This window comes from Rana temporaria, chromosome 11 (genome assembly GCF_905171775.1).
Source record: "Rana temporaria chromosome 11, aRanTem1.1, whole genome shotgun sequence".
In the NCBI taxonomy this organism is placed as follows: Eukaryota; Metazoa; Chordata; class Amphibia; order Anura; family Ranidae; genus Rana; species Rana temporaria.
Genome location: NC_053499.1, coordinates 131,316,307 through 131,343,623, shown reverse-complemented (window position 1 = coordinate 131,343,623; position 27,317 = coordinate 131,316,307). Strand labels below are relative to the sequence as shown.

Genomic DNA, 27,317 nt, shown 5'->3' with positions numbered 1-27,317 from the left:
TTCCTCTATACTATTCTTCACCAGGGTTCAGTGGAACCCTAGAGTTCCTCTAGATGTTGCTAGGGGTTCCTAAACCGTGTTTTCCTTCCTCTATACTAGCCATTCTCCACCAGGGTTCAGTGGAACCCTAGAGTTCCTGCAGATGTTGCTAGGGGTTCATAGACCGTGTTTTCCTTCCTCTATACTAGCCATTCTCCACCAGGGTTCAGTGGAACCCTAGAGTTCCTCCAGATGTTGCTAGGGGTTCCTAGACCGTGTTTTCCTACCTCTATACTAGCCATTCTCCACCAGGGTTCAGTGGAACCCTAGAGTTCCTCCAGATGTTGCTAGGGGTTCCTAGACCATGTTTTCCTTCCTCTATACTAGCCTTTCTCAGCCAGGGTTCAGTGGAACCCTAGAGTTCCTCCAGATGTTGTTAGGGGTTCCTAGACCATGTTTTCCTTCCTCTATACTAGCCTTTCTCAGCCAGGGTTCAGTGGAACCCTAGAGTTCCTCCAGATGTTGCTAGGGGTTCCTAGACCATGTTTTCCTTCCTCTATACTAGACTTTCTCAGCCAGGTTTCTAGGGGTTCCTTTACAGTGTCTTCTTTCCTCTATTCTAGCCTTTCTCATCCAGGGTTGTGGAGTTTTTGGGTTGTGTTTTGCACGCCACAGGCTTTTCAATAGAAAAAAAATAGCTTAAACCTAAGACAAAAACATTGTAGCTTACCAGTTCTTGAATGTGATGGTTGCATTGGTTTTATTTTTTTCATTTTGTTACCATTTATCGTCCCCTATTTTCAACTTTATTTTCACCTGGTGATCCTGGCAAGATCCTTCCTGTCCTAGAGAAGATTTACGTTCACTTCCTGTCCCATAAACAAACAGGAAGTGAGTGGAAATCTCTACAAATTAAGAAAATTCCTTGGGGACCCCCAAATCTCCAGAACTAGTGTCCCAATTGGAAGATTTCCCCTTAATTACTTTTCTGGGGACAACCCAAAATTTGTAATTTTCTTTTAATTTCACTTTTATTGCTAATGTTAAAGCGGAGTTCCTACAAAAAGAAAATATTAAAAGTCAGCAGCTACAAACACTGCAGCTGCTGCTTTTAATAATCGGACACTTACCTGTCCTGGAGTCCATCAATGCTGGGGAACGAAGCCCTGCTTGTCTCTCCCTCCTCTCCGCGGTGCTGGCATTGTCACTGTGGGCGCCCGGCTGTGGCTTCACAGCTGGGCACACACCGCGCATGCGCGAGCCGTACTGCGCACTGTGACTGGCCGAGCAATCATCTGGGACCTGTGACGTGTCCCAGATGATTGCTAAGAGGGAGGTGAACTTCCTTCTGGCGCCACGGAGCCCCGGTGGGAAGTGCGAGCTAGAACCCTCTAAAAAGAGGGTCCCCCCCCCCAAAAAAAATTACATTCCAATGTGGCATGTCAGGGGGTCACCTTCCCTTAACCTCTTGACCACCGCCCCATGTCAAAAAGACGTCCTCTTTTTAAAGTTGAATATCTCGATAACGGCAGCAGCTGCTGCCACAACCGAGATATTCATTTTTTCAGGGGGCGGTGGTGTACACGATAACGGCGGTCTCCGCGGCGGATTCGCCGCGAGATCGCCGTTATCGGTGGCGGGAGAGGGGCCCGCTCTCCCGCGCCCTCCGCCGCTTACCGGAGCCGTCGGTAGCGGCGGAGGGGATCGGATGTGTCCGGCAGCTGAGCGGGGACGGGACTGAAGGAGGAATCTCCTTCACCCGTCCTCATAGCTCTGCTGGGCGGAAGTGACGTCAAAACGTCAGTCCCGCCCAGCCTCTTAAAGAAACATTTTTTTTTTTGTCATTTGAAAAAATGACATTTTTTTTTTTAAATTTTTTTTTTTGCATTTAAGTCTTTTTGACCCCAGATCTCATATTTAAGAGGACCTGTCATGCTTTTTTCTATTACAAGGGATGTCGCTCTTTTTTGTTTATAGCGCAAAAAATAAAAACCGCACAGGCGATCAAATACCACCGAAAGAAAGCTCTACTTGTGGGGAAAAAAAGGACGTCAATTTTGTTTGGAAGGCACGTCGCACGACCGCGCAGTTGTCAGTTAAAGTGACCCAGTGCCGGAAGCTGAAATTTCACCTGGGCAGGAGGGGGGTATATGTGCCCAGTAAGCAAGTGGTTAAAAAAAAAAGTCAGTTATGATTTGTTTTCACTTTAGAAGTGGTCAGAAATTGAGGAATAGTTTGCAAAGTGTAGCTGTACTTTGCATCATTGTTGGCTGTTATTATTCCAGGGTGTGCATTAAAAGAGACACCCATGGCAGGAGTACAATCCCAACCAGACATGATACTGGATACTGTGCATTGTCTCATAATTACCATAAAGAGGACTGTATTGTGTCAAATATATACATTACCGGGACAGCACTTAGCAAGGAAAATAGTATGCAGACGTTTGATGCTCATTGCCATGTAATTTGAATTATGATTAAAATCCTTGCCATTCTTCCCCAGCCTTCCAACCCTTTAAGTTTAGTACTTTGATAATGGTGCATAATGAGATATTATATCAGATGTATGCACACAACAGCCTGTAATGTTTGATGCTTCTAGCTACGGCGAGCAGAGATTGGAGATTAAAGGCAAATAGTAAATTGTTTAATTTGAGCATGATGAATATCATTTATTGTGCTGGGTTTTGTAATGCTATCTACATACTGCTCAGTTTTCATCATTCAGAGGATAGAAGCAATGTTAGAGGTAATTGGGAAAAGTAGGTTGTTATCTCTGTTTAAAAAAGAAGTGGAAAAATGTATCAAGCAAAAGTGCAGCATTTAAGAAACCTGTACTGTGAGCAGGAGGCAGCTATTACAACTGTTTTCTCCATTTGAAAATGCTAGTTTCTTGGCTTTTACAGTTTTTGGTACTTTCTAAGTATGCCTGACCCAATAAAGGAAAAGCAGGAGTTCTACTTTTCTTTTGACATCACTTGCTGCTCTTGAACTCTGCATTCTATGTAGCGCACTCCTGAATCCTGCATTCTACGTAGCGCACTTCCGAACGCTGCATTCTACGTAGCGCACTCCCGAACGCTGCATTCTACGTAGCGCACTCCCGAACGCTGCATTCTACGTAGCGCATTCCCGAACGCTGCATTCTACATAGCAAACTCCTGAACGCTGCATTCTACGTAGCAAACCCCTGAACGCTGCATTGTATGTAGCGTATTTCTGAACTCTGCATTCTACGTAGCGCACTCCCGAACGCTGCATTCTACGTAGGACACTCCTGAACGCTGCATTCTACGTAGCGTATTTCTGAACTCTGCATTCTACATAGCGCACTCCTGAATCTTGCATTCTACGTAGCGCACTCCCGAACGCTGCATTCTACGTAGCGCACTCCCGAACGCTGCATTGTACGTAGCGCATTCCTGAACGCTGCATTCTACATAGCAAACTCCTGAACGCTGCATTCTACGTAGCAAACTCCTGAACACTGCATTCTACGTAGCGTATTTCAGAAATCTGCACTCTAAGTAATGCACTCCCGAACTCTACATTCTACGTAGCAAACTCCTGAATGCTGCATTCTACGTAGCACACTCCTGAACGCTGCGATTTAAATGTGGTTGAGGGCGCTAAGGTCCACAAGGAACCAATAGTAGGCACACAGTGGTGTGTTTGTGGATAAGATTCAACTCCTGAACGCTGCATTCTACGTAGCGTATTTCTGAACTCTGCATTTTACGTAGTGCACTCCTGAATCTTGCATTCTACGTAGCGCACTCCTGAATCCTGCATTCTACATAGCACACTCCTGAACTCTGCACTCTGTATGTATTACACTCCTGAACTCTGCACTCTGTATGTATTACACTCCTGAACTATGCACTCTGTGGGGTTGATTTACTGAAACTGAAGCTGAAACTGAATTAGTATTTCTCAGAAAAAGGTCAGCAATGGCAACCTTCACATTTCTCTCACTGTGGGTTTCCACAGCAGACACCATACCTACTGTAAGGATAAGAAGTTTGCTGCTAAAATGGGTTAGAGGGGAAACCTGCTGGTTTAAGACTCTCGGTCCTGTGGATTTTATGTCCAGATTTGAGAGAATTGGCTGCATGGCTTTTGAACTATGGCCAGTAAGTTTAGAGGAAATCATAATGGGGACTTTTGAAGAAGCCAACTTCCTCACTATAAAAGGGGGGCACATAGAACTCTCCCTGCCCAATCCTATGAGAGCAGAGGAGGGGATGGGGGATGTACACCACCACGCTAGACTGCTGGCAGTAACTCCCCCTGAAGCCTGTACCTACAGCCTGCACTCCCTACCCTCCTCCTGGGATAAGTTGTAGCTGCTATCCTGCAGCAACCCCTCTTTCTGGTACGTTCAAGGAGGGGGAATAGGGGGATTTTGGGGTGGGTGGAGAGCTCTGTACTGGGGAAAGGGGGTCATTTGGGGGAGGGGGAGTCATTCTTGGTTATAAAACGGCCTGTAAGGCCGGGTACTCACGACCAAACATGTATGGTGAAAGCGGTCCGTCGGACCGTTTTCACCATACATGTCTGCCAGAGGGCTTCTGTACGATGGTTGTACACACCATCGTACAGAAGTCCGCGCGTAAACAATACGCGGGGCGTGTCCGCGGTGTCGCCGCGACAATGACGCGGCGACGTGGGCGGCCCGCCTTTAAAATGCTTCCACGCATGCGTCAAAGTCATTCGACGCATGCGAGGGACGGCGGGCGCCTGGACATGTACGGTAGGTCTGTACTGACGACCGTACATGTCCGAGCGGGCAGAATTCCAGCGGGCTGTTTTAAAACAAGTCCAGGAATATTTGTCTGCTGGGAAAAGGCCCGGCGGGCAAATGTTTGCTGGAATTCGGCCCGCTCGCGCCCACACACGACCAAACATGTCTGCTGAAACTGGCCTGCGGGCCAGTTTCAGCAGACATGTTTGCTCGTGAGTATGGGGCCTAAGATGAGCACTCCTGAACTCTGCAGTCTACATAGCGCATTCCTGAATTTTGCATTCTGTACATAACGCCCTCCTGAACTCTGTACTATATATGTAACACACTCCTGAACTTTGAATTCTGCATGTAACACACTTTTGAACTCTGCACTCTGTACGTTACATACTCCTGATCCCTGCCCCCTTAAAGCGTTGTAAACCCGCATGAATTTTTTATTTTTTTCCTCCTGTAAGGGAAAAGTCATAATGAGCTAATATGCACCGCATATTAGCTCATTATGAAATACTTACCTCGGAACGAGGTGCGTAGCACTTACCTGGTTCACGCCGAGCGAGATTTCATCTTGCCTCGGCGTGTCTTCCGGGTATCGCCGCTCCAGCGCTGTGATTGGCTGGAGCGGCGATGACGTCACTCCCGCGCGTGTGCGCGGGAGATTTAAAACTCGGCAAGGTCCGGCGGCTGCCGGTCCTTTCGCCGTAGATCCCCCTGCGCATGCGCAGCGGCGCATTGCGAGGGGAATATCTCCTAAACCGTGCAGGTTTAGGAGATATTCTCCTTACCTACAGGTAAGCCTTGTTATTGGCTTACCTGTAGGTAAAAGTACAAAAAGTGGGTTTACAACCACTTTAAGGCCACTGTTAATGCAGCTTGGCCACAACCAAAATGTGATGCTCTTTCACCCCCTGGAGAAGGGGTGGATCCACGGTCGAGTTCCTGCACCTATTCTCTGAGGAAAAAAACCCTGAGCAGTGATAATTGTCAGTTAGACCCCTTTCACACTGAGGCGCTATAACGCTAAAAGTAGCGCCTGCAAAGCGCCACTCCTAAAGTGCCCCAGCCCATTGAAATCAATGGGCAGCGCTGCCGAACCACTGGCAAAGCGCCTCTGAAGCGGGGCTTTGCGGGCGGTTTTAACCCTTTTTTGGCCGCTAGTGGGGGTTAAAAGCACCCTATTAGTGGCCAAATAGCGCCGCAAAGTAAAGCCGACGCCCCCCACCGCCCCAGTGTGAAAGGGGTCTTAGGAAACTGTATATTAGTTTTTAATGCTAGCTGTTTGGGAACTTTTTGTTACTGTCCCATCCATGACAACCTTTTTTTTTTTTACCAAGACTTCCTTTGAAAAGGTCTCAAAAATCAATATTTTGAGACATTCATTTATTATAGTAAATATTTTTTATATCTTATGTTTATAGGGCCTTATAGAGTGTTTTTTTTTTTCTGTAGCCAGGCTTCCCTTAAAGTACAGCTCATCGATTTAATGGTTTTCCAAAACTGTTAAATTGAAGGCATGCCGTCAGGGACAACTTTCACAGTTGCTTGTGCTCTCAACCAAACTCTCAAGCCATCAAATGGCTGGTGTCAGAGCTGATTGCATGTCTAGTACCATGGCAGCTCAGACAGGATAAGAGGGCAACTTCCATGGCTGTAAATCAGGCATCGCTTAATGGCAGACCGCTGTCTGAATCCAGACTGAGTAACAGGTTTATCCAGCCTCAGCAAATGGCAGCCTGAGTGTCCTCTCCCGCCCACCCATTTTCAAGGCAGGGCAGAATGTGGGAGGCACAAAAGGTCTGATTGGAGGGCAGGACGTTTTAAGTTAACAAGTTAGTGTGTGATTGGTTGCTAAGACCCAGGGGGTCCAAGCAACCATTCACCCATCTTTAACTTGAAAAATTGGGTATCTCTCAATACCTCAGATCATACCATTCAAGTCTCCCAACCTCTGCCCTGCCGTGTAAGGTAGGACAGTGAAGGGGAGTCTGATATAAAGAGAGGACTGTGATTTAAGGGGCAGGGGTCTGGGATGTAAAGAGGGGGGTCTGTGATATATAGGGGGGTTATGACGTGAAAGAGGGTCTTTAGGAGGGGACTGTGATGTGAAGGTAGGGACTGAGGACACTGATGTAAAGGTGGGGGGAGGGTCTGTGATGTGAAAGGGAGGACTGAGGAAACTGATGTAAGGGCTTGTTCGCATATGCAGAAATCTATGTTTTTCTGCACTTAAAAAACACAATAATTTTTTGGTGCAAGGGCACACAAAAAAAAAAGTTTTTTTGCGCCCTGTTGTCACTGGGTGCTGAGCAGTGCGGTGCAAAAAAAATGCATATTGTGTGTGTAGCACTACCCTCGTAGGAGCCGCTGGTTTAGATTTGGGCCTGCACGCTACCTCGTTTCTCGTTGTCTAGGGGTTGAGAGTCTGTAAAAAGTTCAATGTCCACAAGTTACAAATCCCTTTTCTTTTCGCTTTTATTTTCCAAACAACTTGTAGAAGTAGAGGGATAAAGGATCAGAGTAAGGTTCAGGCGCACAAGGCAGATCACTGGGGAATTGCTAAACCAGTGGCGTCACTAGGGTTGGTGTCACCCGGTGCGGTAAAACATGGTGTCACCCCCCCTCTGTCTAGGCTGCCCTGCACCAAGCAGGCAGCGCACGGGCACGGGGCGCACCCCAAACCAGCCCCTGTAAATGATAGTATAGAGTGGTATAGTGGCAGGTTGGTGTAGTGGGGTGGTATAGGACAGGTTACGGTGGTATAGGGCATGTTGGGGTGATATAGGGTAGTTTGGGGTGGTATAGGGCAAGTTAGGGTTGCATAGGGCAGGTTGGGGTGGTATAGGGCAAGTTAGGGTGGTACAGGGCAGGTTGGGGTGGTATAGTGCAAGTTAGGGTGGCATAGGGCAAGTTGTGATGGCATGGGAAAGGTTGGGGTGGTACAGGGCAAGTTAGGGTGGCATTGGGCAGGTTGGGGTGGTATAGGGCAAGTTATGGTGGCATAGGGCAGATTGGGGTGGTACAGGGCAAGTTAGGGTGACACAGGGCAAGTTGGGGTGGCATAGGAAAGTTTGGGGTGGTACAGGGCAGGCTGGGGTGGTACAGGGCAGGCTGTGGAGGCACAGGGCAGGCTGGGTGGTACAGGGCAGGCTGGGGTGGTACAAGGCAGGCTGGGGTGGTACAGGGCTGTTTGGGGGGGTACAGGGCAGGCTGGGGTGGTATAGGGCTGTTTGGGGTGGTACAGGGCAGGCTGGGTGATACAGGGCAGGCTGGGGTGGTACAGGGCAGTCTGGGGTGGTACAGGGCAGGCTGGGGTGGCACAGAGCAGGCTGGGGTGGTACAGGGCAAGCTGGGATTGCACAGGGCAGGCTGGGCATGTCAGCTAAAAAAAAAAAACGGGATGGTGTCAACCCTCTAGCGGGTGTCACTCGGTGCGGAACGCACCCCCTTAGCAATGCCTCTGTGCTAAACTTCAAATTCACACTCATCACTTTCTCTCGAGTATTGCTCACCCGGGTAGGCCCCTCTCACCTGGCCTAGCAGCCGGGATGATGCACGGACAAGAATAATCTCAGTCTCTGCCACAGACTGGCTGCAAGTTCAGATGAGGGATACCGGAATCCTCTGCCACAGAATTTGCTACCCCGAGATCCAGCCTTACAGTTCTAGAGCCTTTAAGCCAACCCGGCACACTGTAAGGTATTGTAGGCTACAGTGCATCCTTCAACAAGTTACCAGGCCTCTCCCAGAGTACCAGCCTTTCCTCTCAGACCTTTCCGGGACAGGTCCTCCCCTGGTTTCCTCCATTGAGTGGCTTTCTCCCGCAGGAAAGACAGCACAGGATCACCTCACGAATAGGCCCCAATCAGGACAACTGGGCCTACCAGGCAGGAATGCAGCCTCGGGCCAGCATTTGTAGTATTTGTAGCTGCCGACTTTTAAAATAAATAAATCGGGTGGACCTCCGCTTTAGTTTGTGCCTTTTCTTTCCCTTAGCCCTAGGACAGTCCAATGGCCATACTGGTATAGTTGAGAGTCTGTTGGTTGGGATTTACACCAACCCTTTCCTTTGCTATTGTTTACATAATCTGCTGCCAAATATGAACTCTTCAGCTTATTAACAGTTCAGTGACGCATAATCATTGAACAAAAGCTCTTCCCAAGTTGGTCTCCTGAGAATCCATTATTGCTCCATTGGGTGTGACCATCTTGCCTCTTACACAACACAGAAGCTGTCAGTTACGGCTGGCATCAAAGACACCTAAGCCATTCCTGTGCCATTTGTATGTCACTGCTCTCCTCATACACCAAGGACCAGGTGAAGTAGTTAGCGATAAAGACCAAGATTTAACTGCTGGCTTATGACAAAAGGTCAACATTTGCATAGTAACTGCAATGTTTTTGTGCTTAACCCTACATTTTGCAGAAAGGAGAACCTTTGAAACTGATGATTGAGCCCCCCGTGTGTGTATTCACTTTACAACAAGCAGGGGAATAAAGGAGCTAGAAACAGGTGGCTTGTTCTACCTCTTCTATATGTTGGACCATTGCCTGATTATATTTGTCCTGTTTTTTTTGCCTTAACAAAACACTAAATAAAAGAACAGTTGACGAAAAAAAAAAAAAAAAAACTTGTTATGTGAGATATATAGAGGCCAGCCAATGCTAACTTCCCTCTGAAAATGTTAGATGCTTGCCAGTTTCTGTCTTAAACCACTTAAGACCCGGACCAAAATGCAGCTAACGGACCAGGCCCCTTTTTGCAAATTGGGACTGCGCCGCTTTAACTGACAATTGCGCGGTCGTGCGACGTGGCTCCCAAACAAAATTGGCGTCCTTTTTTTCCCACAAATAGAGCTTTCTTTTGGTGGTATTTGATCACCTCTGCGGTTTTTATTTTTTGCGCTATAAACAAAAATAGTGCGAAAATTTTGTAAAGAAATTCAATATTTTTTACTTTTTGCTATAATAAATATCCCCCAAAAATATATAAAACATATTTTTTTTCCTCAGTTTAGGCCGATATGTATTCTTCTACCTATTTTTGGTAAAAAATAATCGCAATAAGCGTTTATCGGTTGGTTTGCGCAAAATTTATAGCATTTACAAAATAGGGGATAGTTTTATTGCATTTTTATAATTTTTTTTTGTTTTTTTACTACTAATGGTGGCAATCAGCGATTTTTTTCGTGACTGCGACATTATGGCGGACACTTCGGACAATTTTGACACATTTTTGGGACCATTGTCCCAAACCATTTAAAATGCATTGTTTATTGTGAAAATGACAATTGCAGTTTGGGAGTTAACCACAGGGGGCGCTGATGGGGTTATGTGTGACCTGAAGTGTGTTTACAACTGTAGGGGGGTGTGGCTGTAGGTGTGATGTCATCGATTGTGTCCCCCTATAAAAGGGACGACACGATCGATGCTGCCGCCACAGTGAAGAATGGGGAAGCCGTGTTTACACACGGCTCTCCCCGCTCTTTAGCTCCGGGGACCAATCGCGGGACTCCAGCGGCGATCGAGTCCGCGAGTCCCACGGTCACGGAGCTTCGGACCGGGTCGCGGGAGCGTGCTGCGGGGACGTACCTGTACGTGGATGTGCCCAGCCGTGCCATTCTGCCGACGTATATGTGCAGGAGCCGGTTCATAAGTGGTAAAAAGGATAACTTACTTTACTTTTGTAAAATGTATCCTTTAATTTAGTTCCACCAGCACCCCCAGGAGTCTTAAAGGGTCACTAAAGGAAAGAATTTTTTTAGCTGAAATTACTGTTTACAGGGTATAGAGACATAATAGTTAACTGATTCCTTTTAAAAATGATTAAAAATAGATAAAAACCAATCATATAATGTGCCTGCAGTTTAGTTTTGTTTTTGCTGTTGTTTCCTGGTTCTCTGATGTACAGAGCCAGAGAGCCAATAGAGGGCAGTGATGGATTGTAAAACGAAACTGATTGGTGCTGAGGAGTTTTAGACACACAGTAATCACACCTCCTTGATTAGTGACCACAGTGAGAAATCTCCCAGTACTGTGGTTATCAGGAAACAGACAACCAGGAAGTGTCCAGAACAGAGAGGAATTACAGCAACATCAAAGCAAAAACGAACAATGAGGACATGAAACCAGGACTGCAGTAAGGTAAAGGAAGCTATTTAGCTAAAAAAAAAAATTCCTTTAGTGACCCTTTAAGGCCCGTACACACGATTGGATATTCCGACAACAATTGTCCGATGGACGTGTTTTGTTGGATAATTCGACTGTCTGTATGCTCCATCGGACAATTGTTGAATGGTCATGCTCTCAAATTGTCCAACAACAAATGTGTTCTGTCAGATTATCCGACCGTGTGTACACAAGTCCATCGGACTAAAATCCAAAGTACAAACACGCATGCTCTGCACCAATGCTAACCATCAGACAACATTAGCAGAAGTTGCCCAAAGGGTGGTGCTAAAGATCAGATAAACCACGTAGTTTTGTGAATGTTGGCTGAAAAAGTTCTGCCGTCTGTATGCAGAACAAGTTCACGGCCAACGTCGTTCGGACAAAAATCCACGGATTTGTCCGATGGAAGTCCGATCGTGTGTATGAGGCTTTAGATGTATCTGCCCATGTTCTTAGGCTTTTATTTGCTTCGCCTGCCAGCTGCCCGTGGCTTGTGAGGGTGGGGAGTGTGTGGCCCCACCTCCTTGTTGCACACTGCAGTTTGATGGCAATTTGGTACAGATGGGGATTTCGGTGCTCATGAGTCATTCGCGTTGCACCCCATCGCATTGTGGGTGTGGCGTAAAGTGGGGGGCTGTTGGCATGGCTGTGGGTAGTTGAGTGAACCTGCCCCCTCATTGCATGCACCATTCAGGGGCAGTTTGGTTGTGATTTTGGCTGCAGCATTTGCATTCTTCACCACGTGGGTTGCAGGGGTCAAGTCCTGGGGAAAAAAGTGTAGGAACTCCCACCCAAGATCCTCTCCCCCACCAAAAAATAAAAAAATGATACGCTCATATGCATATAAAAAGTATCGGTGAACGTGAACTTGTGTTCAAACAGATAAAAACAGCGCTCAGAGTAGAAGAAATCTAACTCTAATTAGAAAGGTGAAAGAAATCCTAATAATCAGTGATTTGAGGTAGGTGATCGGACTATGGTATATGTGCACCAAATACCTATGGATACACCATCAAGTGTGGATAAATCCCCTGCACGGGTAAGCTTACCACAGCAAGTCACTGAAAAAACTTGCTCTCAAATCAGTAGATCATCCAGGAATGTAGGGGTTAAATAGCTCAAGCGGAGGTACATGAAAGGACAAAAGCACAAAGAACTCTCATAGTGTGATAATGCCCTGCAATGACCCCGAATAAGATGGGTGAAGCCCACTGATAATTGCCCGTACAATGCTTAAACTGTGTATAAACAAAATTGAAAAAGGTTTCACCGCCGTCACCGTAGACCTCCTGCCCGAAGGGGCCGCGCGAGTGCTGCGGATTCGATGTGTAGATCTTCCTCGCTGTCGATGGTGGATGGTGGAGCGCGGTGGAACGCAAATAAGATTTCTGTGTAGCGCTGTCTGTAGCTTACTAAACCGCAAGCAAGTTCTTTCTAAATCCGGCGATAACTCGCGGCAGACCTCCGCAATGTCTCTTGGGAACAATGACAAAAGCTCCCAGGAGACATTGCGGCATCGAGGAAGTGACAGAATACCCGCACACTACCCGATGAATCCATATACAGGAAGCGGGCAGTAACATAAAGGATTACTAAGGTTCACCTGCCCCTGACAGTGACTCGAGCTGGGCATCGCCGCTTAGTGAAGAATTGGCTCGGGTGGCTCGGCTGCTCTCAGCTGCTCTAGTCCTGCAAAGGGAACTGCGTTCCTGCTGTGAAAAAAGTGCAGGAACTCCGTTCCCACGCGTTCCCACAGGACTTGAGCCCTGGTGGGTTGAGTGTGGGCCAGGTGGGGGGGGGGGGGGGCGCCGAGGATACAGCTTTGCCTGTGCAGACAGGGATCCTTGCACCAGCTTTGCATGGTAGCCAAGGTTCCTGGCTGAGAGCAACCTCAGTGTGTGCTCCCAGCACAGTGACCAACCTGTCACAGGCAGCTCCTGGTTTCTGTTTATAATTGGGAGCTGGCTAGTTGGGCTCCAGGTCATGCAACCACTGTGAAAGCCAATCACAATGATCACGTGATCAGGAAGTTCATCCTGGCATTAAGACCCAATCAAAAGGCCACCGGTGTGGGAGGAAAGGGGTTAATACTTTATGTGAAAGTATACTAACAGAAAAACTGGAATTCATGGCCTGCATACATGTTATGAGTGTCTCAGAAACTATGAAAGTTGATTAAAGAATTAGCATGTTCAGAAGAAAAGATCAGCAATAGGCTTCATACTTCTGCAGCAGAGGTTTCCTAAAATAAAAAAGGAAAGCAGCAGCCATATGTCAGATGGATTGTCAGTGTACTGCCACACGGGGAGTTAAAATAACCTCCTTAGGAGATAGAAGAGAGGGCAGGAGACATCTTCTTGAAATGAGCCCATGAGCTGTCATTTCCACGGGGACTAATGACCTGGTTAGAGGAGACACTTGTGAAGCAAGTTTTACATTTTTCTCATGAACGCCTCTCTACAGTGCATGACTTATGATGAAGGCTCCCCTCTTCTGCTAGAAAATTTCTCCATGGCTGCCCACTATGTTTGGCATCCTCTTTTATTGCCTATTACGCTGATCTACCTAAAGCAAGCCTGGCAGGTTCTAAAAAAGTACAGCCGGAAATTGTCTTCAAAAGAAGAGGTAGTATCAGTGTTGCCAACCGTCAGTATTTTTACTGGCAGCCAGTAAAAAACGGTCACTTTTCTCCTGCCAGTAAATGGCAGTAAGATGAAAAGTTTGCCAGTAAGAAAAAATGGCTGTGACGCTTGGCTCGGAAACTGCGCATGCGCAGCTTGGGTCCGGAGCCGGCCGAGACCAGCCGAGTGCCTGCTACAGTGTGTTCGGGCAGTACCGGCGGGGGGCACATCAGGCGGAGGTGGTGCCTGAGCGTGTCGTGTGATGTCATGATGCAAGGGAGCGGCGCGGCCAGAGCCTCGTTTGCAGGTCTGCGGGACGGGAGCAATACAAGCCGGGAGTGGGACTGTTAGTGCTATTTCGACTGGAGTGGACTGAAGAAACCACCTGGCACGGAGAGAGACTGTCACTGTGACTCGGGGGGGGGGGGGGACGGACGTGATAGTGACCTGTGCTCAGGGGTGTATTTAGTTTTTTTGCTGCCCTAGGCCTGACTAAACTCGTGCACCCCTAATTTAAATATGACCCACCCCTTCCTGCCAAGGCCACACCCCTTGCATTTTAAGACCCACCCTGAAATTTTCAAGTGGGGACACTAGTTCTGATGGCCTGGGGCCGGGGTGGGGGGGCAATGGATTCCCTTAATTTGCATAGATTTCCTCTCACTTTCTGTTTGGCTATGGGACAGGAAGTGAAGGGAAATCTCTACAATGGGACAGGGATGGTAAAAAATTAGAAGCAACGCCCCCAAACCCCCCCCCCCCACAGTTGCAGAATGCCAACCGCCCACATACTGGAAGCAGTGTGGCCGATTTATGGGGGCGCTAAACTAATTTGCCCAACAGTGTAGCGCAAGCTGGCGGGGACACTGTCCGTGCTGCCCCCCTGCAAAGTGCTGCCCTAGGACTGGGCCTTGTTGGCCTAGGCCAGGATACAGCGTTGCCTGTGCTGCTGCACACTTCTCAATCTCATGTGTGTGCCTATCCATTCTAATTTCCTGCCCTCCTGAGTCCTGCCCGTGAGCCACTTACTTACTATATTGAAAATAAAATAAGAAATTTGCTGTAGTATCTACCTTAAAAATACCTAAATACTGACATTTGCACTTAAAACTATAATTTTGTAACTTTTGGAAATGCCAGTAAAAACTTGGCTGTGCCAGTAAATATTGGGTGTTGTGTCAGTAAATTTCAATCTGGTAGGTTGGCAACACTGGGTAGTATACTTGCCTGTCTGGCACCCTGTGTCTCCTATCTCTCCTTCAATAATTTAAAAGATTAGTATATTACTTATTTTCTTACAAATTTACATAATCTAAACCCTGCATTCTATTCCATAAAAACTCTAAACCCATGCATTAAGTACTTCTGACCTCTGCACTTTGTGACTTAAAGCGGAAGTAAACCCATCTATTTGATAGTTTAAAAAAACAGTTAACATTCCCGGCATGCCGGAATGCTAGATGTCACATTTGCTTGTGCTCTCAACCAAACTGTCAAACCATCCAATGGCTGGTTTCATAACTGATCACATGTGCAGCATTGTGGCAGTTGCAGATTAAACAGAGGCCAAGATGGCAGCTTCCTTGGCTGAAAACAATAGGAGGGTTTACTTCCACTTTAAAGAGGAGGTCCGGGAAAAAATAAAATAAAAGTCAGCAGCTACGCATACTGCAGCTGCTGGATTTTAATAAATGGACACTTACCTGTCCTGGATTCCAGCGATGTCGGCAGTAGAGTTCCTGGCGTGAAGCCGAAAGGCTTGACTGCTGCCGCCATTGCAAGTAAGGGAACCTGGCAGTGTAGCCTTTCGGCTTCACGCTGGGAACCCTACTGCGCATGCGCGAGGCCCCGTTTCTCTCTCCTATTAGCCCAGTGGCCAGGGGAGGAGGAGGGAGTCCCGTGGTGATATCACGGTCACGGTCAGACTCCCGGAAGTGGGAAGGGATACCTGTCAAAGCCAATTGTGGCACCAGAGGGGGGGGGGGAATCCGATGGGTTGAAGTTCAACTTTAGGGTGGAGCTCCGCTTTAATATGCCTGTCCCTGTGCTTTGTGAATGTGTATTACATACTCCTGTCCCCTGTACTCTGAGTTAGATGTAATAGAAGTTGGTAATTATAAGCAAAGTGGTTATTTTTGTATACGTTTTGTAATATTTGCACTAAATTATTTAAATAATGCTCAGTAATGACTGTGATTTAATACTAAAGTCTAAAAAGACTGTGGCTAGATTTATTTCTCAGGAACGCACACACACAATGCCTGCTCATCAGAACAAGAACATAGAAGAAGGTGACAAGGGGGCACGAGAGCAAAAGGTGTGAAGATGGAGGTTTGAGTGATATGCCATGGGTCCATATATATTCAGCTGTAGTCTAAGCCCCCATTCACACCTAGGCGTTTTTATGCCTGTAGTGCTACGCCGCTGCTGCCAGAGGGATGAGAACACATGTCCCTCTATGGAGATGGTTCACATCTCCACGCCGAACGCCGGACGCCTGACGCCTGCCGCCTGAAAAAAGGTCCCGGACCTTTTTTTCAGGCGGCTTTCGGCGTTCGGCTAGGAGATGGGAAGCATCTCCATAGAGGGGGTCAATCTGGGGCACATCTAGGCGGACAATACCGGTGTTTTGTCGCCGCAAATCGCGGTACAAAACGCCGCGATTTGCGGCGACAAAACGCAGCAAATTTGTCTGCCTAGGTGTGAATGGAGCCTTAGGCTGCATTCACACCTGAGCGTTTTGTCGCCTGAAGCGCGACGCTCAAATACGCTAGAGGGGAAAAAATACATTATACCCTATGAAGATGGTTCACATCTGCACGCCGATACGCCTGACGCCGAACGACTGAAGCTCAAACAAGTTCCGGACCCTTTTTTGTCACGCGTATCGGGCGGTTTGAGCGTTTCCATTTCCCATAGAAAGTAATGGAAACGCTCGATTCAAGCGACTTGCGCAACAATAAGCATTTGCTACGGGCGTTTCGTCGCGTTAATCAATGGAAATTTTCACCCAGGCAGAAGATTAAAAAAATCTACCAACATAGCAACAAAAAAAAAAAAAAGATGATAATTTTTCCTATTGGCTAAAATAAAAAACGTTGAAGTACAAAAACGTCGGACGACGCTGTATGCAAACGCGCAAATAAGCATGAATACGAGCGACAAAACGCCGGAAAAAAACCCTGGAAAAAACGACCAAATGACCGACACTCAGGTGTGAATGCAGCCTTAAGGTCGTACACACGATTGGATATTCCGACAACAATTGTCCAATGCACATGTTTTGTTGGATAATCCGACCGTCTGTTTGATCCATCAAACAATTGTTATCGGGATTTCCAACAACAAATGTTGGATGGTCATGCTCTCAAATTGTCCGACAACAAATGTGTTCCGTCGGATTATCCGATCGTGTGTACACAAATCCATCGGACTAAAATCCAAAGTACAAACACGCATGCTCCGTACCAATGCTAACCATCAGACAACATTAGCAGAAGTTGCCCAAAGGGTGACGCTAAAGAGCTGAAAAACAATGTAGTTTTGTGTATGTTGGCTGAAAAAGTCCTGCCGTCTGTATGCAGAACAAGTTCACGGCCAACGCCGTTCGGACAAAATTCCACAGATTTTTTCCAATGGAATTCCCATCGTGTGTATGAGGGCTTTAGAATTTACCATGAGGGTCAATTTGGCAAATTTAAGTACTTTTATAAAATGTGTCTGTGACTTGTAATGTTTCTTTTTATGCTTCTGCACATAATAGGAGTAGTTTATGGTTATTTTGTTCTGTCGAGCAGTGAAATCTGCAATTGGGCTGTTATTTTTCTAGGTACCTTTAAGAAAGGGATGTGACAAAGGCAGAAGCCATGGAAGGATCTTTCTCTGACCCAATTTACATGAAAGAGATGGTTCCTGGTTGGAAATAAAGCAGCCCAGTGCTCTGTATTTGTTCTGGAAAATATCTTTTTAGGCTGCATTCACATCTAGACGGACGAAATCGCGGCGTTTTGTCGCCGCAAATCGCGGTAAAAATAGCGGCGTTTTGTACCGCGATTTGCGGCGACAAAACGCGGGTATTGTCCGCCTAGATGTGTCCCAAGATGACCCCCTCTATGGAGATGATTGCCATCTCCTAGCCGAACGCTCGAAGACGCCTGAAAAAAAGGTCCGGGACCTTTTTTCACGCCGCAGGCGACAGGCGTCCGGCGTTCGGCGTGGAGATGTGAACCATCTCCATAGAGGGACATGTATTTCCAGCCCTCTGGCGGCAGAGGCGTAGCGCTACAGGCGTAAAAACGCCTAGGTGTGAATGGGGTCTAAGGTGCCTTTTGGGGAATGCTGGAGGGCTTAGTACAGAGGTAGATTCCTGCTGTCACATTCCACAAATGACCAAATGTATGAATTCTATACTTGGCATTTGCTGATGGCTTAGCTACCTGGGGCATACATTACAGTTACAGCTCAATCCAAGATCATAGCTTTCCATTTCAGGAAAAAGAATATGTTAAAGGGGTTGTAAAGGTTTGTTTTTTATTTTCTAAATAAGTTCCTTTAACCACTTGCCTACTGGGCACATACACCCCCTTCCTGCCCAGACGAGATTTTAGCTTCCGGCACTGCGTCGCTTTATCTGACAATTACGCGATCATGCGACGTGGCTCCCAAACTAAATTGATGTCCTTTTTTCCCTACAAATAGAGCTTTCTTTTGGTGGTATTTGATCGCCTGTGCGTTTTTTTTTTTTTTTGGGCTATAAACTAAAAAAGAGCGTCAATTTTGAAAAAAAAACACAATATTTTTTACTTTTTGCTATAATAAATATCCAATTTTTTTTAAAAATATTTTTTTTTCTCAGTTTAGGTCGATACGTATTCTTCTACATATTTTTGGTAAAAAAAAAAAATCGCAATAACCTGGTTTGCGCAAAAGTTATATTGCCTACAAAATAGGGGACATAATGATTTTTTTTTGATTTTTTTTTACTAGGAATGGCGGCGATCTGAGTTTTTTTTGGGGACTGCGACATTATAGCGGACACTTTTGACACATTTTTGGGACCATTCACATTTATACAGTGAACAGTGCTATAAATTTGCATTGATTACTGTATAAATGTGACTGGCAGTGAATGGGTTAACCACTAGGGGGCGGGGAAGGGGTTAAATGTGTATCCTGGGTGTGTTCTAACTGTAGGGGGAGGGTGGTGACTGGGGGAGGTCTGTGTACAAGGGACACAGATCGGTCTCCTCTCCCTGAAAGGATGTGGAGCTCTGTGTTTACACACAGAGCTCCACTTCCTTGCTCAGTTACTGGGCAATCGCGGGTGCCCGACGGCCATTGTGTTCCCAGTGACGCGACGGGTGCGCTCGCGCGCCGCCGGCGGGGTGCAGGCGCGCCCTAGAGGCTTTAAATGACAGAACGTCATATGACGTCCTGTCAGAACAATAGAGCATTCCGCCTGCCATCATTTGACGGCGGGCGGGTGTCAAGTGGTTAAGCTAGTGCATTGTTGCTTCACTTACCTTTTCCTTCGATTTCCCCTCTAAATGTTATTTTTCTTTGTCTGAATTTCTCACTTCCTGTTTCTCCTCAGTAAGCTTGCCCCCCATCATCCGAGCCGTTCTGGCTGGGGGTTAGTCAGCCAGAACAGCTTACTGAGGAGGAACAGGAAGTGAGAAATTCAGACAAAGAAAACAAAGAATTTTTTTTTTAGAAGGGAAATCGAAGGAAAAGGTTAGTGAACCAACAATGCACTAGCTTAAAGGAAGGAACATATTTAGAAAATAAAAAACGAACCTTTACAAACCCTTTAAACTAAATGATCCTTTTCGATTTCAGCCTAGTAGCAACATTTAGGGCCCATTTACAGTGTTGCATTTTAACACATGTGCTGCGGTCAGGGCCGTCTTTAAGGCAGGACAAAAGGTGGCGACTGCCCTGGGCCCTGTCATTGTTGTGGGGCCCAAAGCAACCGCCTCGTACTTGCCAACTATCCCAGTTTAAATTTCCTTGTCCCTTGATGCTTTAGTCCTGTGCTGTATCCTGATATCTCAGTGTAAAGGGATTCCTTGAGCAACGAGCAATTTCTGCCTCTCAGATAAGTTCCCATGGACACCATTGATATAATTAGCTGTAAGGGGGTAATTCTTCCCAATGACCACAAGTTTAAGGGCCATTCTTTCCAGTTACCATCACACTAATACATTGGGGCCCGGATTCTCAGAGGACTTACGACGGCGTAGCGCCATGTACGCCGTCATAAGTCCGAATCCGAGCCGTCGTATCTATGCGTCGCTCTGCCCTGTTGTAGACCCTGTGTTTACATGTAAATAACCATCATTCATATGTAAATAATGGGCACATTAATATGTAAATAGCTGAGGCCAGTGGCATTGATATGTAAATAAAGGCAGCATTCATATGTATATCATGCCCCTCTGCAGTGAAGAGATGATGTGCTGTAACCTCTAGCAACCAATCAGTGAGCAGTATTACTGTACAGTAATCTCTAGCAACCAGTCAACAAGAAGAAATCATGTGCTGTAACCTCTAGCAACTAATCAGTGAGCCGTAATGTGTGCTGTAACCTTTAGCAACCAGTCATTAAATTGGTAATGATTTGCTGTAACCTCTAGCAATGAATCACAATCGCTGCCTGATCTGATACATAACTGATTTTGAGTCTATCTGATATTTATTGTATGTCTCAGAGCAGGTGGAGAGCGAAATTGCATGGGGGGGGGCCCCAAGATTTTTTTTGCCCAGGGTCCAATCAACTTTAAAGATGGTCCTGGCTGCGGTTCCCCATTATAACTAGCATCGGAAACTTTACTTTTTTACAGTTATGTTGTGGTTGTTACATAATCAGCATTCTGGTGTGTTAAATTGTTACACCTAAAGGAAACTGCATGATCTAGGCAGCTATGACACCACTTTATCTGGGTGCTAAACTGTGTCTTCTAATGGCTGCACTCACACTCAGAACCACGACTCAAGCACTTGACTTTTCGGCCCTGTGATCACCCATGTGAACAAGTCCTTAGTAAATCAACCCCTCTGTAATTACACTGAGCCGCAGGGCTGGTTATACCAGATCTACTGGTTATTTTATAATCTCTTTATACAAAGTATATGTAAACCCTCATTTTGTAAAACGTCCCATTCAGTGTTTTATTAAAGATCACATACCCTCTAAGCTCCTTATGCACCTAAAAACAAGGATATAGGGGAGGAAAAACAGCAGCAAACTGAACCTCCCAGTGAATGGCTGTGCAGTAGGGGCGTGCAAGCAGAAGTCTGATCATTGAAGAAAAGCACACTGAGGGCCAGATTCTCAAAAGAGATACGCCGGCGTATCACCTGATACGCCGTCGTATCTCTGAGTCCGCCTGTCGTATCTATGCGCCTGATTCATAGAATCAGTTACGCATAGATAACCATTAGATCCGACAGGCGTAAGGCTATTACGCTGTCGGATCTTAAATGCATTTTTTTTTTTAGGTGTCGCCGACGTCGTTTTCCTGATCGAGTATGCAAATTAGCATAATACGCAAATTCCCGAACGTACGCTCGACCGACGCAGTGAAGTTATGACGTTTACGTACGATTTGCCCCTGGGTATATGAGGCGCAGTCAATGTTAAGTATGGCCGTCGTTCCCGCATCGAAATTTGAACATTTACGTTGTTTCCGTAAGTCGTCCGTGAATGGCGCTGGACGCCATTTACGTTAACGTCTAAACCAATGACGTCCTTGCGACGTCATTTAGCGCAATGCACGTCTGGAAATTTTAGAGACGGCGCATGCGCAGTACGTTCGGCGCAGGAACGCGCCTAATTTAAATGATCCACGCCCCCTAGCCGAATCATTTGAATTAGACGGGCTTGCGCCGGAGGATTTACGTTACGCCGCCGCAACTTTACAGGCAAGTGCTTTGTGAATCAAGCACTTGCCCGTAAAACTTGCGGCGGCGTAACGTAAATGAGATACTTTACGCCGCCGCAAAGATGCGGCGATCTACCTGAATCTGGCCCTGAGTTCCCAGCACAGTTAGACAACTGGCCATGCTTTGCTCTCATGCCTAGTCTGGTCAGTTTTTAATAGGAAAGCAGAGGGACTGGCAGGAACACCAGGGATTTCACACAAAGGAAGCAATACAAAGAGAGCAGGAAACTTTTTCATACAAGTACATAGTACAGTATGCACATATCAGGAATATGAAATTGGTTTACATACTCTTTAAAGGGGTTGTAAAGGTAAACATTTTTTCACCTTAATGCATTCTATGCATTAAGGTGAAAAAATGTCAGACTATACCGGCCCCCCCATATACTTAGCTGACCCCTCGAAAGTCCCGCGCTCGGCCCCAACATCCTCTTCGCCGCTTAGCCTGGCCGTTGATTGGCTAGAGCGGATTGATTGAAAGCAGCGCAGGCATTGGCTGGCGCTGCTGTCAATCACATCCAATGACGCTGCGCACCGAGGGGCAGAGCCGAGTGATACAGTGAGCGGCTATGGCCGCTCGCTGTATCACGGGAGCGCGCCCGCAAGGACTCCACCCAAGGGGAGGGAGCTAAAAAGTGAATGTGTAGAGTTCTTGCGGGGAGGACCAGAGACAGTCGCCGAGGGACCCCAGAAGACATGGATTGGGGCCACTCTGTGCAAAACGAGCTTCACAGTGGAGGTTATTATAACATGTCTGTTATTTAAAAAAATATTTTTTTTTAATTTACAACCCCTTTAAACAATAATATATATGGAGCAAGCTTGTAAAATGTAAAAGACACATAATAAATGAATGTAAGGTAAACACTGCAATAACATATCAAACTGTGCACTCATTCAAAGTACTTGTTGATGGTGTCAGGATCAGGCTTTTAGAGACACTTTTCCACAAATGGTGGAGATTTTAGAGTGCGGTATACCAAATTGTCTAAACCTAACTTTCCCAACCTTTTCAACACAGAGGAACTCTTGAAATAACTTTCTGGTCTCAGTGAACCCCTGTTAAAAATGACTATCTGTACAACTCATAATGTATTAGTGTGATGGTAACTGGAAAGAATGGCCCTTCAACTTGTGGTCATTGGGAAGAATTACCCCCTTACAGCTAATTATATCAATGGTGTCCATGGGAACTTATCTGAGGCCTCGTACACACGACCGTTTTCCTCGACAGAATCCATCAAGAAACTTGGTGGCAATGGTTTTTTGCCGAGGAAAACTGTCGTGTGTATGCTTTTCATCGAGAAAACTGTCGAGGAACTCGACGAGGAAAAAAGTTCTCTTTTTTCTCGACGGGAGTCTCAATTTCCTCGTCGTGTTCCTCGTCGGGCTGTTTTTCGACGAGAAACGCGATCGTGTGCATGCTAAGAAACCCGCGCATGCTCAGAATAAAGTATGAGACGGGAGCGCACCTTCGGTAAAAGTAGCGTTTGTAATGGAGATAGCACATTTGTCACGCTGTAACAGTCTGAAAAGTGCAAATTGTCTCTTACCAAATTTTTCCTTAACACGCAGTAACATGAGATTAGCAAAAGCAGCCCCAAGGGTTGTGCCAGTGGAATCGAACTTCCCCTGCCGTTGTATGTGTTGTACGTCACTGTGTTTGAGAACGAGGAGATTTTGGCTTGACTGTGTGTACGCAAAGAAAGCTTGTCAAGTTTCTCCACAAGCCTGACAAGGAACTCGTCGAGGAAAACGATGTTTCATTTACGACGAGTTCCTCGGTCGTGTGTACGAGGCCTGAGAGGCAGAAATTGCTCATTGCTCAAGGAATCCCTAAAAACTTCTGGAAGAATCCTGGGGTTCCATAGAACCCTGTTTGAGAAACCCTGGTCTACGCTGGGTAGAGGTATTCTGAAAAATCATAAAAAACCTAACTTAGTTTGAAACCCAGACACTGTACAAATACTCAGTTTTGCCGCCTTACTTTCCTTTTTATGGTGGCAAAACAAATCCAAGCCAAAGCTTGGTGGTCCTCCAACCCATAGGTGGGACAGATGAAGAGCAAAATGGCATGGTACCTCATGGAGGAAAAAGGTGTTTGCAATACTTGATGACAATGTACATTTGAATGGGTCTGGATTGAACATTATTTACCCAGGGACTTTGATCACTCACTAATGACCATCCTCTCTGGATAGCTAGGCAATCTTGCCTGGTCACTGATCTGCCCAAATCCACTGCTTTCCCTCTCTACCCCTCTCTCACGTTGTCCGACTTGTGTGTGTCCTACGCCTTCTCTTTCATCACTCTTTCCTACTTTTCTAGTTGGTTGCTACATCACAGTTAAAACATTTAAAGCGGCGGTCCCACAAAAAAAAAAAATATTAAAAGCCAGCAGCTACAAATACGCCAGCTGCTGACTTTTAATAAACGGACACTTACCGTATTTGCCGGCGTATAAGACGACTGGGCGTATAAGATGACCCCCTAATTTTCCAGCTAAAATTTTGATTTTATACTCACTGTATTGGACGACACCTCACTGTGCCATTATACATGCCTCACTGTGCCATCTATACATGCCTCACTGTGCCATCTATACATGCCTCACTGTGCCATCTATACATGCCTCACTGTGCCATCTATACATGCCTCACCGTGCCATTAGTAACATGCCTCACTGTGCCATTAGTAACATGCCTCACTGTGCCATCTATACATGCCTCACTGTGCCATTAGTAACATGCCTCACTGTGCCATCTATACATGTCTCACTGTGCCATCTATACAGGCCTCACCGTGCCATTAGTAACATGCCTCACTGTGCCATTAGTTACATGCCTCACTGTGCCATTAGTAACATGCCTCACTGTGCCAATCCATTCCCTGCCTTGACGATCTCCCTACCTTCTCCTGATTGCAGAGATGTCAGACGGCAGCCATCCATCATACAAAATCCGCGCCTCCTCCTCAGGCTGTTCCGTGATAGGCGGAACAGTAATTTTCCCAGCAGAGCCTATGTTCAGTGTTCCGCCTATCACGGATGTCCTCTCGTCCGAAGCTGACGTCTGACACAGGTACCCGGCGTATAAGACGACCCCTTTTGGGGCATGATTTTAGATGTAAAAAGTCGTCTTATACGCCGGAAAATACGGTACCTGTCCAGGGTGCCCGCGATGGCGGCTTCACTGTCCGGTTCCCTACTGCGCGAGTCACGTGTCCTCACTGGTCCCCGCTTTCTCCTGGGACCAGTGTGTTTCCCAGAAGACAGCGGGGGTGACGCGAAGGGGCGTGAGAGTTTATTCCCGGGAGTGGGTGTAAACAGGTCCGGATTTCCCACAAGGCCACTGAGGCCAGGCCTTGGGGCGGCAGGGCTCCAAGGGGCGGCAGTGGCATGGAGTCCCTCGAAGCCCGGAACATACAGTTAGGGTGGTAAGTTATGGGGGAATCCGCTCGCTCGTTAACAAGTGATTGCGGCAATGTCACCGAAATCACTTGTAAAATATGTGCTCCCGTCCGTTCTCCCCTCTCCCCCACCCCACACTCCCCCCCCCCCCCCCCCTGGCCACCGAGTCTGTCTCCTGTCCCTGCTGCCGATGTACACCATGACAGGGGAGAGCTGTGCTCTTCCCATCTCAGCTGTAACAGAAGTTCTGGCACAGTGCTAGGACTCCTGTTTTGGAGGTGACAGGGTCAATAAAGAGAACATGTCACCTCCAATTGCTATCACACAGGAAATTGTTTTCTCCAGTGTGATAGCAACAAAAGTTAAGTAAAAAAAAATTGATAAAAAAATAAATAAATAATAATTAAATTAATAAATTAAAAAAGTAAAGAATAAAAAAAATAATAAGAAAAATAATAAGAAAATTATACAAAAATTGTAAAAAAGTAAGCGACAAGCTACATATAAATAAAAATAAAAAAAGTGATAAAAAAGTAAAAAAACAAACAAAACATATTTAATCTAACCGTGCCGCACATTCTCCGTTGATTTGGTTGGGGAGGGGGTGCATTGTGAAACCTGGCCTTGGGGCGGCAGGGAGAGCAAATCCGGCCCTGGGTGTAAATACCTGTATTATACAGGTATCTGCACCCCCTCCCCCCTGAATGGTGCCAAATGTGACACCGGAGGGGGGGAGGGTTCCGAAAAGCGGAGGTTCACTTTTTGTGTGGACCTCCACTTTAAACTGACTCTACTCTAGGAGGTGTCAAAAAAGAGGATTCCTCAGCCCCAGATGGTCATTGGCTTGTGTATTGATTGTATGCATGTACCCTCAGCGTCTAGTGCTAGTAATGTTTGTTGATCTGACCATTTATTTGTGTCTTGTTCTCTCTTCAGATTGTCGTGCTTTGCTGAAGCCCATGGCGTACACATTTAGCACCTCTTCAGCTGCTCCAGTGGGTTCCCAGTACTGTGTCTGTAGAGTGGAACTTTCCATTTCCTGCCAGAACCTCCTTGACCGGGATGTCGCCTCCAAATCTGACCCCTTTTGCGTCTTATTTTTGGAAGTAAATGATAAATGGACTGAGGTACAGTAATGAACATGTAATTTCATACCCTGTGAAAGCACTGCATTACCTTGCATTGGGGAATTATTGATTATGTTTCACAAAGTGGCTTCAGTTCTCAGAAACCAGACTTGGAGCAGAAGGCTTTAAGTGGTAATGGTCCGAGGTTTACTGTCCCTTAGGCACAGAAGGTCACCTTCGTTTTTATGATTCATTTGCTTTTATCTGACAGTTCAAAAAATAGATTTTATGCTTTTCCATGTTCTGATCACATAAGTGTTCAAGGGAGTTATTTATCTGTCAGTACTCACACATTTAGATCTCTGTTCAACAGAAGAATTGTCTATAATTTTCTCTTTTGTTTTGTGTTTGAATTATTTTTTTGGGGATGTTCATGAAACAGACATTACTCATTTTTTAGACACTGGAGTAAAAAAAAAGTAAAATTTATTTCAGTCAGTAACTTATAATGATCACTCTGCTTATAATGCTATCTATGCATGCATAGATCTCTCTTCTTCAGGTCATAGGCTTTTTTGGGGGGGCGCAAACAAACTGAAAAAACCCCCCCCCCCATCAATTGCAGCCACTGTGCCCGTCAAACACAGCTACTGTGGCTATCAATTGCCGCCACTGTGCCATTAAAAGTAGTCACAATGCCCATCAAACGCAGTCACTGTGCCCATCAAACGCAGCCACTGTGCTATCAAATGCAGCCACTGTGCCATCAATTGCCGCCACTGTGCCATCAAACGCAGCTACTGTGCCCATCAATTTCCTCTTCTGTGCCCATCAATTGCAGCCAGTGTGCTCATCGATTGCTGACACTGTGCCCATCAATTGCTGACACTGTGCACATCAATTGCTGCTACTGTGCCCATCAACTGCTGCCAGTGTTTCCATTAATTGCCGCTACGGTATCTACCAATTGCTACCAGTGTGCCCATCAATTGCCGCTACTGTGCCCATCAAATGCTGCCAGTGTACATCCCCGCTGCCCGGCACTTACCTGTCTCAGTGGGGCAGCGGATCACGGTCCTCCACGCTCCTCGATGTCTTTTCCCATCCTCTGCTATGATTGGATGCCTGATAGGCGGTGTCCAATAACATCGCCTGTCGTTTCAGCCAATCAGGTGACAGGTAACAGACTCGAGCACCTGATTGGCTAAGAGGCGGTTCAGTGTTAGGAAAGCGATTCATGAGTGAACAGCATGGCGCCCGCCTACGGCTCTAATCAGGTGCTTCCAAAAAATATCCCACCACTGTAATTCAAGTGCCCTTTATGGACACACCGCCGCTGGAGGAATCCCCCCTGCTGGCTATAGTATTCAGACAGCTGTAGTGT

At 46.4% G+C, this 27,317-nt stretch overlaps 1 protein-coding gene across 1 annotated transcript in view; it reads left to right on the top strand.

Moving 5' to 3' along the window:
- Positions 1–27,317, top strand: part of CPNE2 (copine 2) — a 181,984-nt gene that overhangs the window by 44,673 nt on the left and 109,994 nt on the right. Inside the window, exon 2 of the mRNA XM_040329167.1 lies at positions 25,803–25,993. Coding sequence (XP_040185101.1) covers positions 25,826–25,993 — 168 coding nt within the window. The 5' untranslated portion in view covers positions 25,803–25,825. The remainder of the gene's footprint in view (positions 1–25,802; positions 25,994–27,317) is intronic.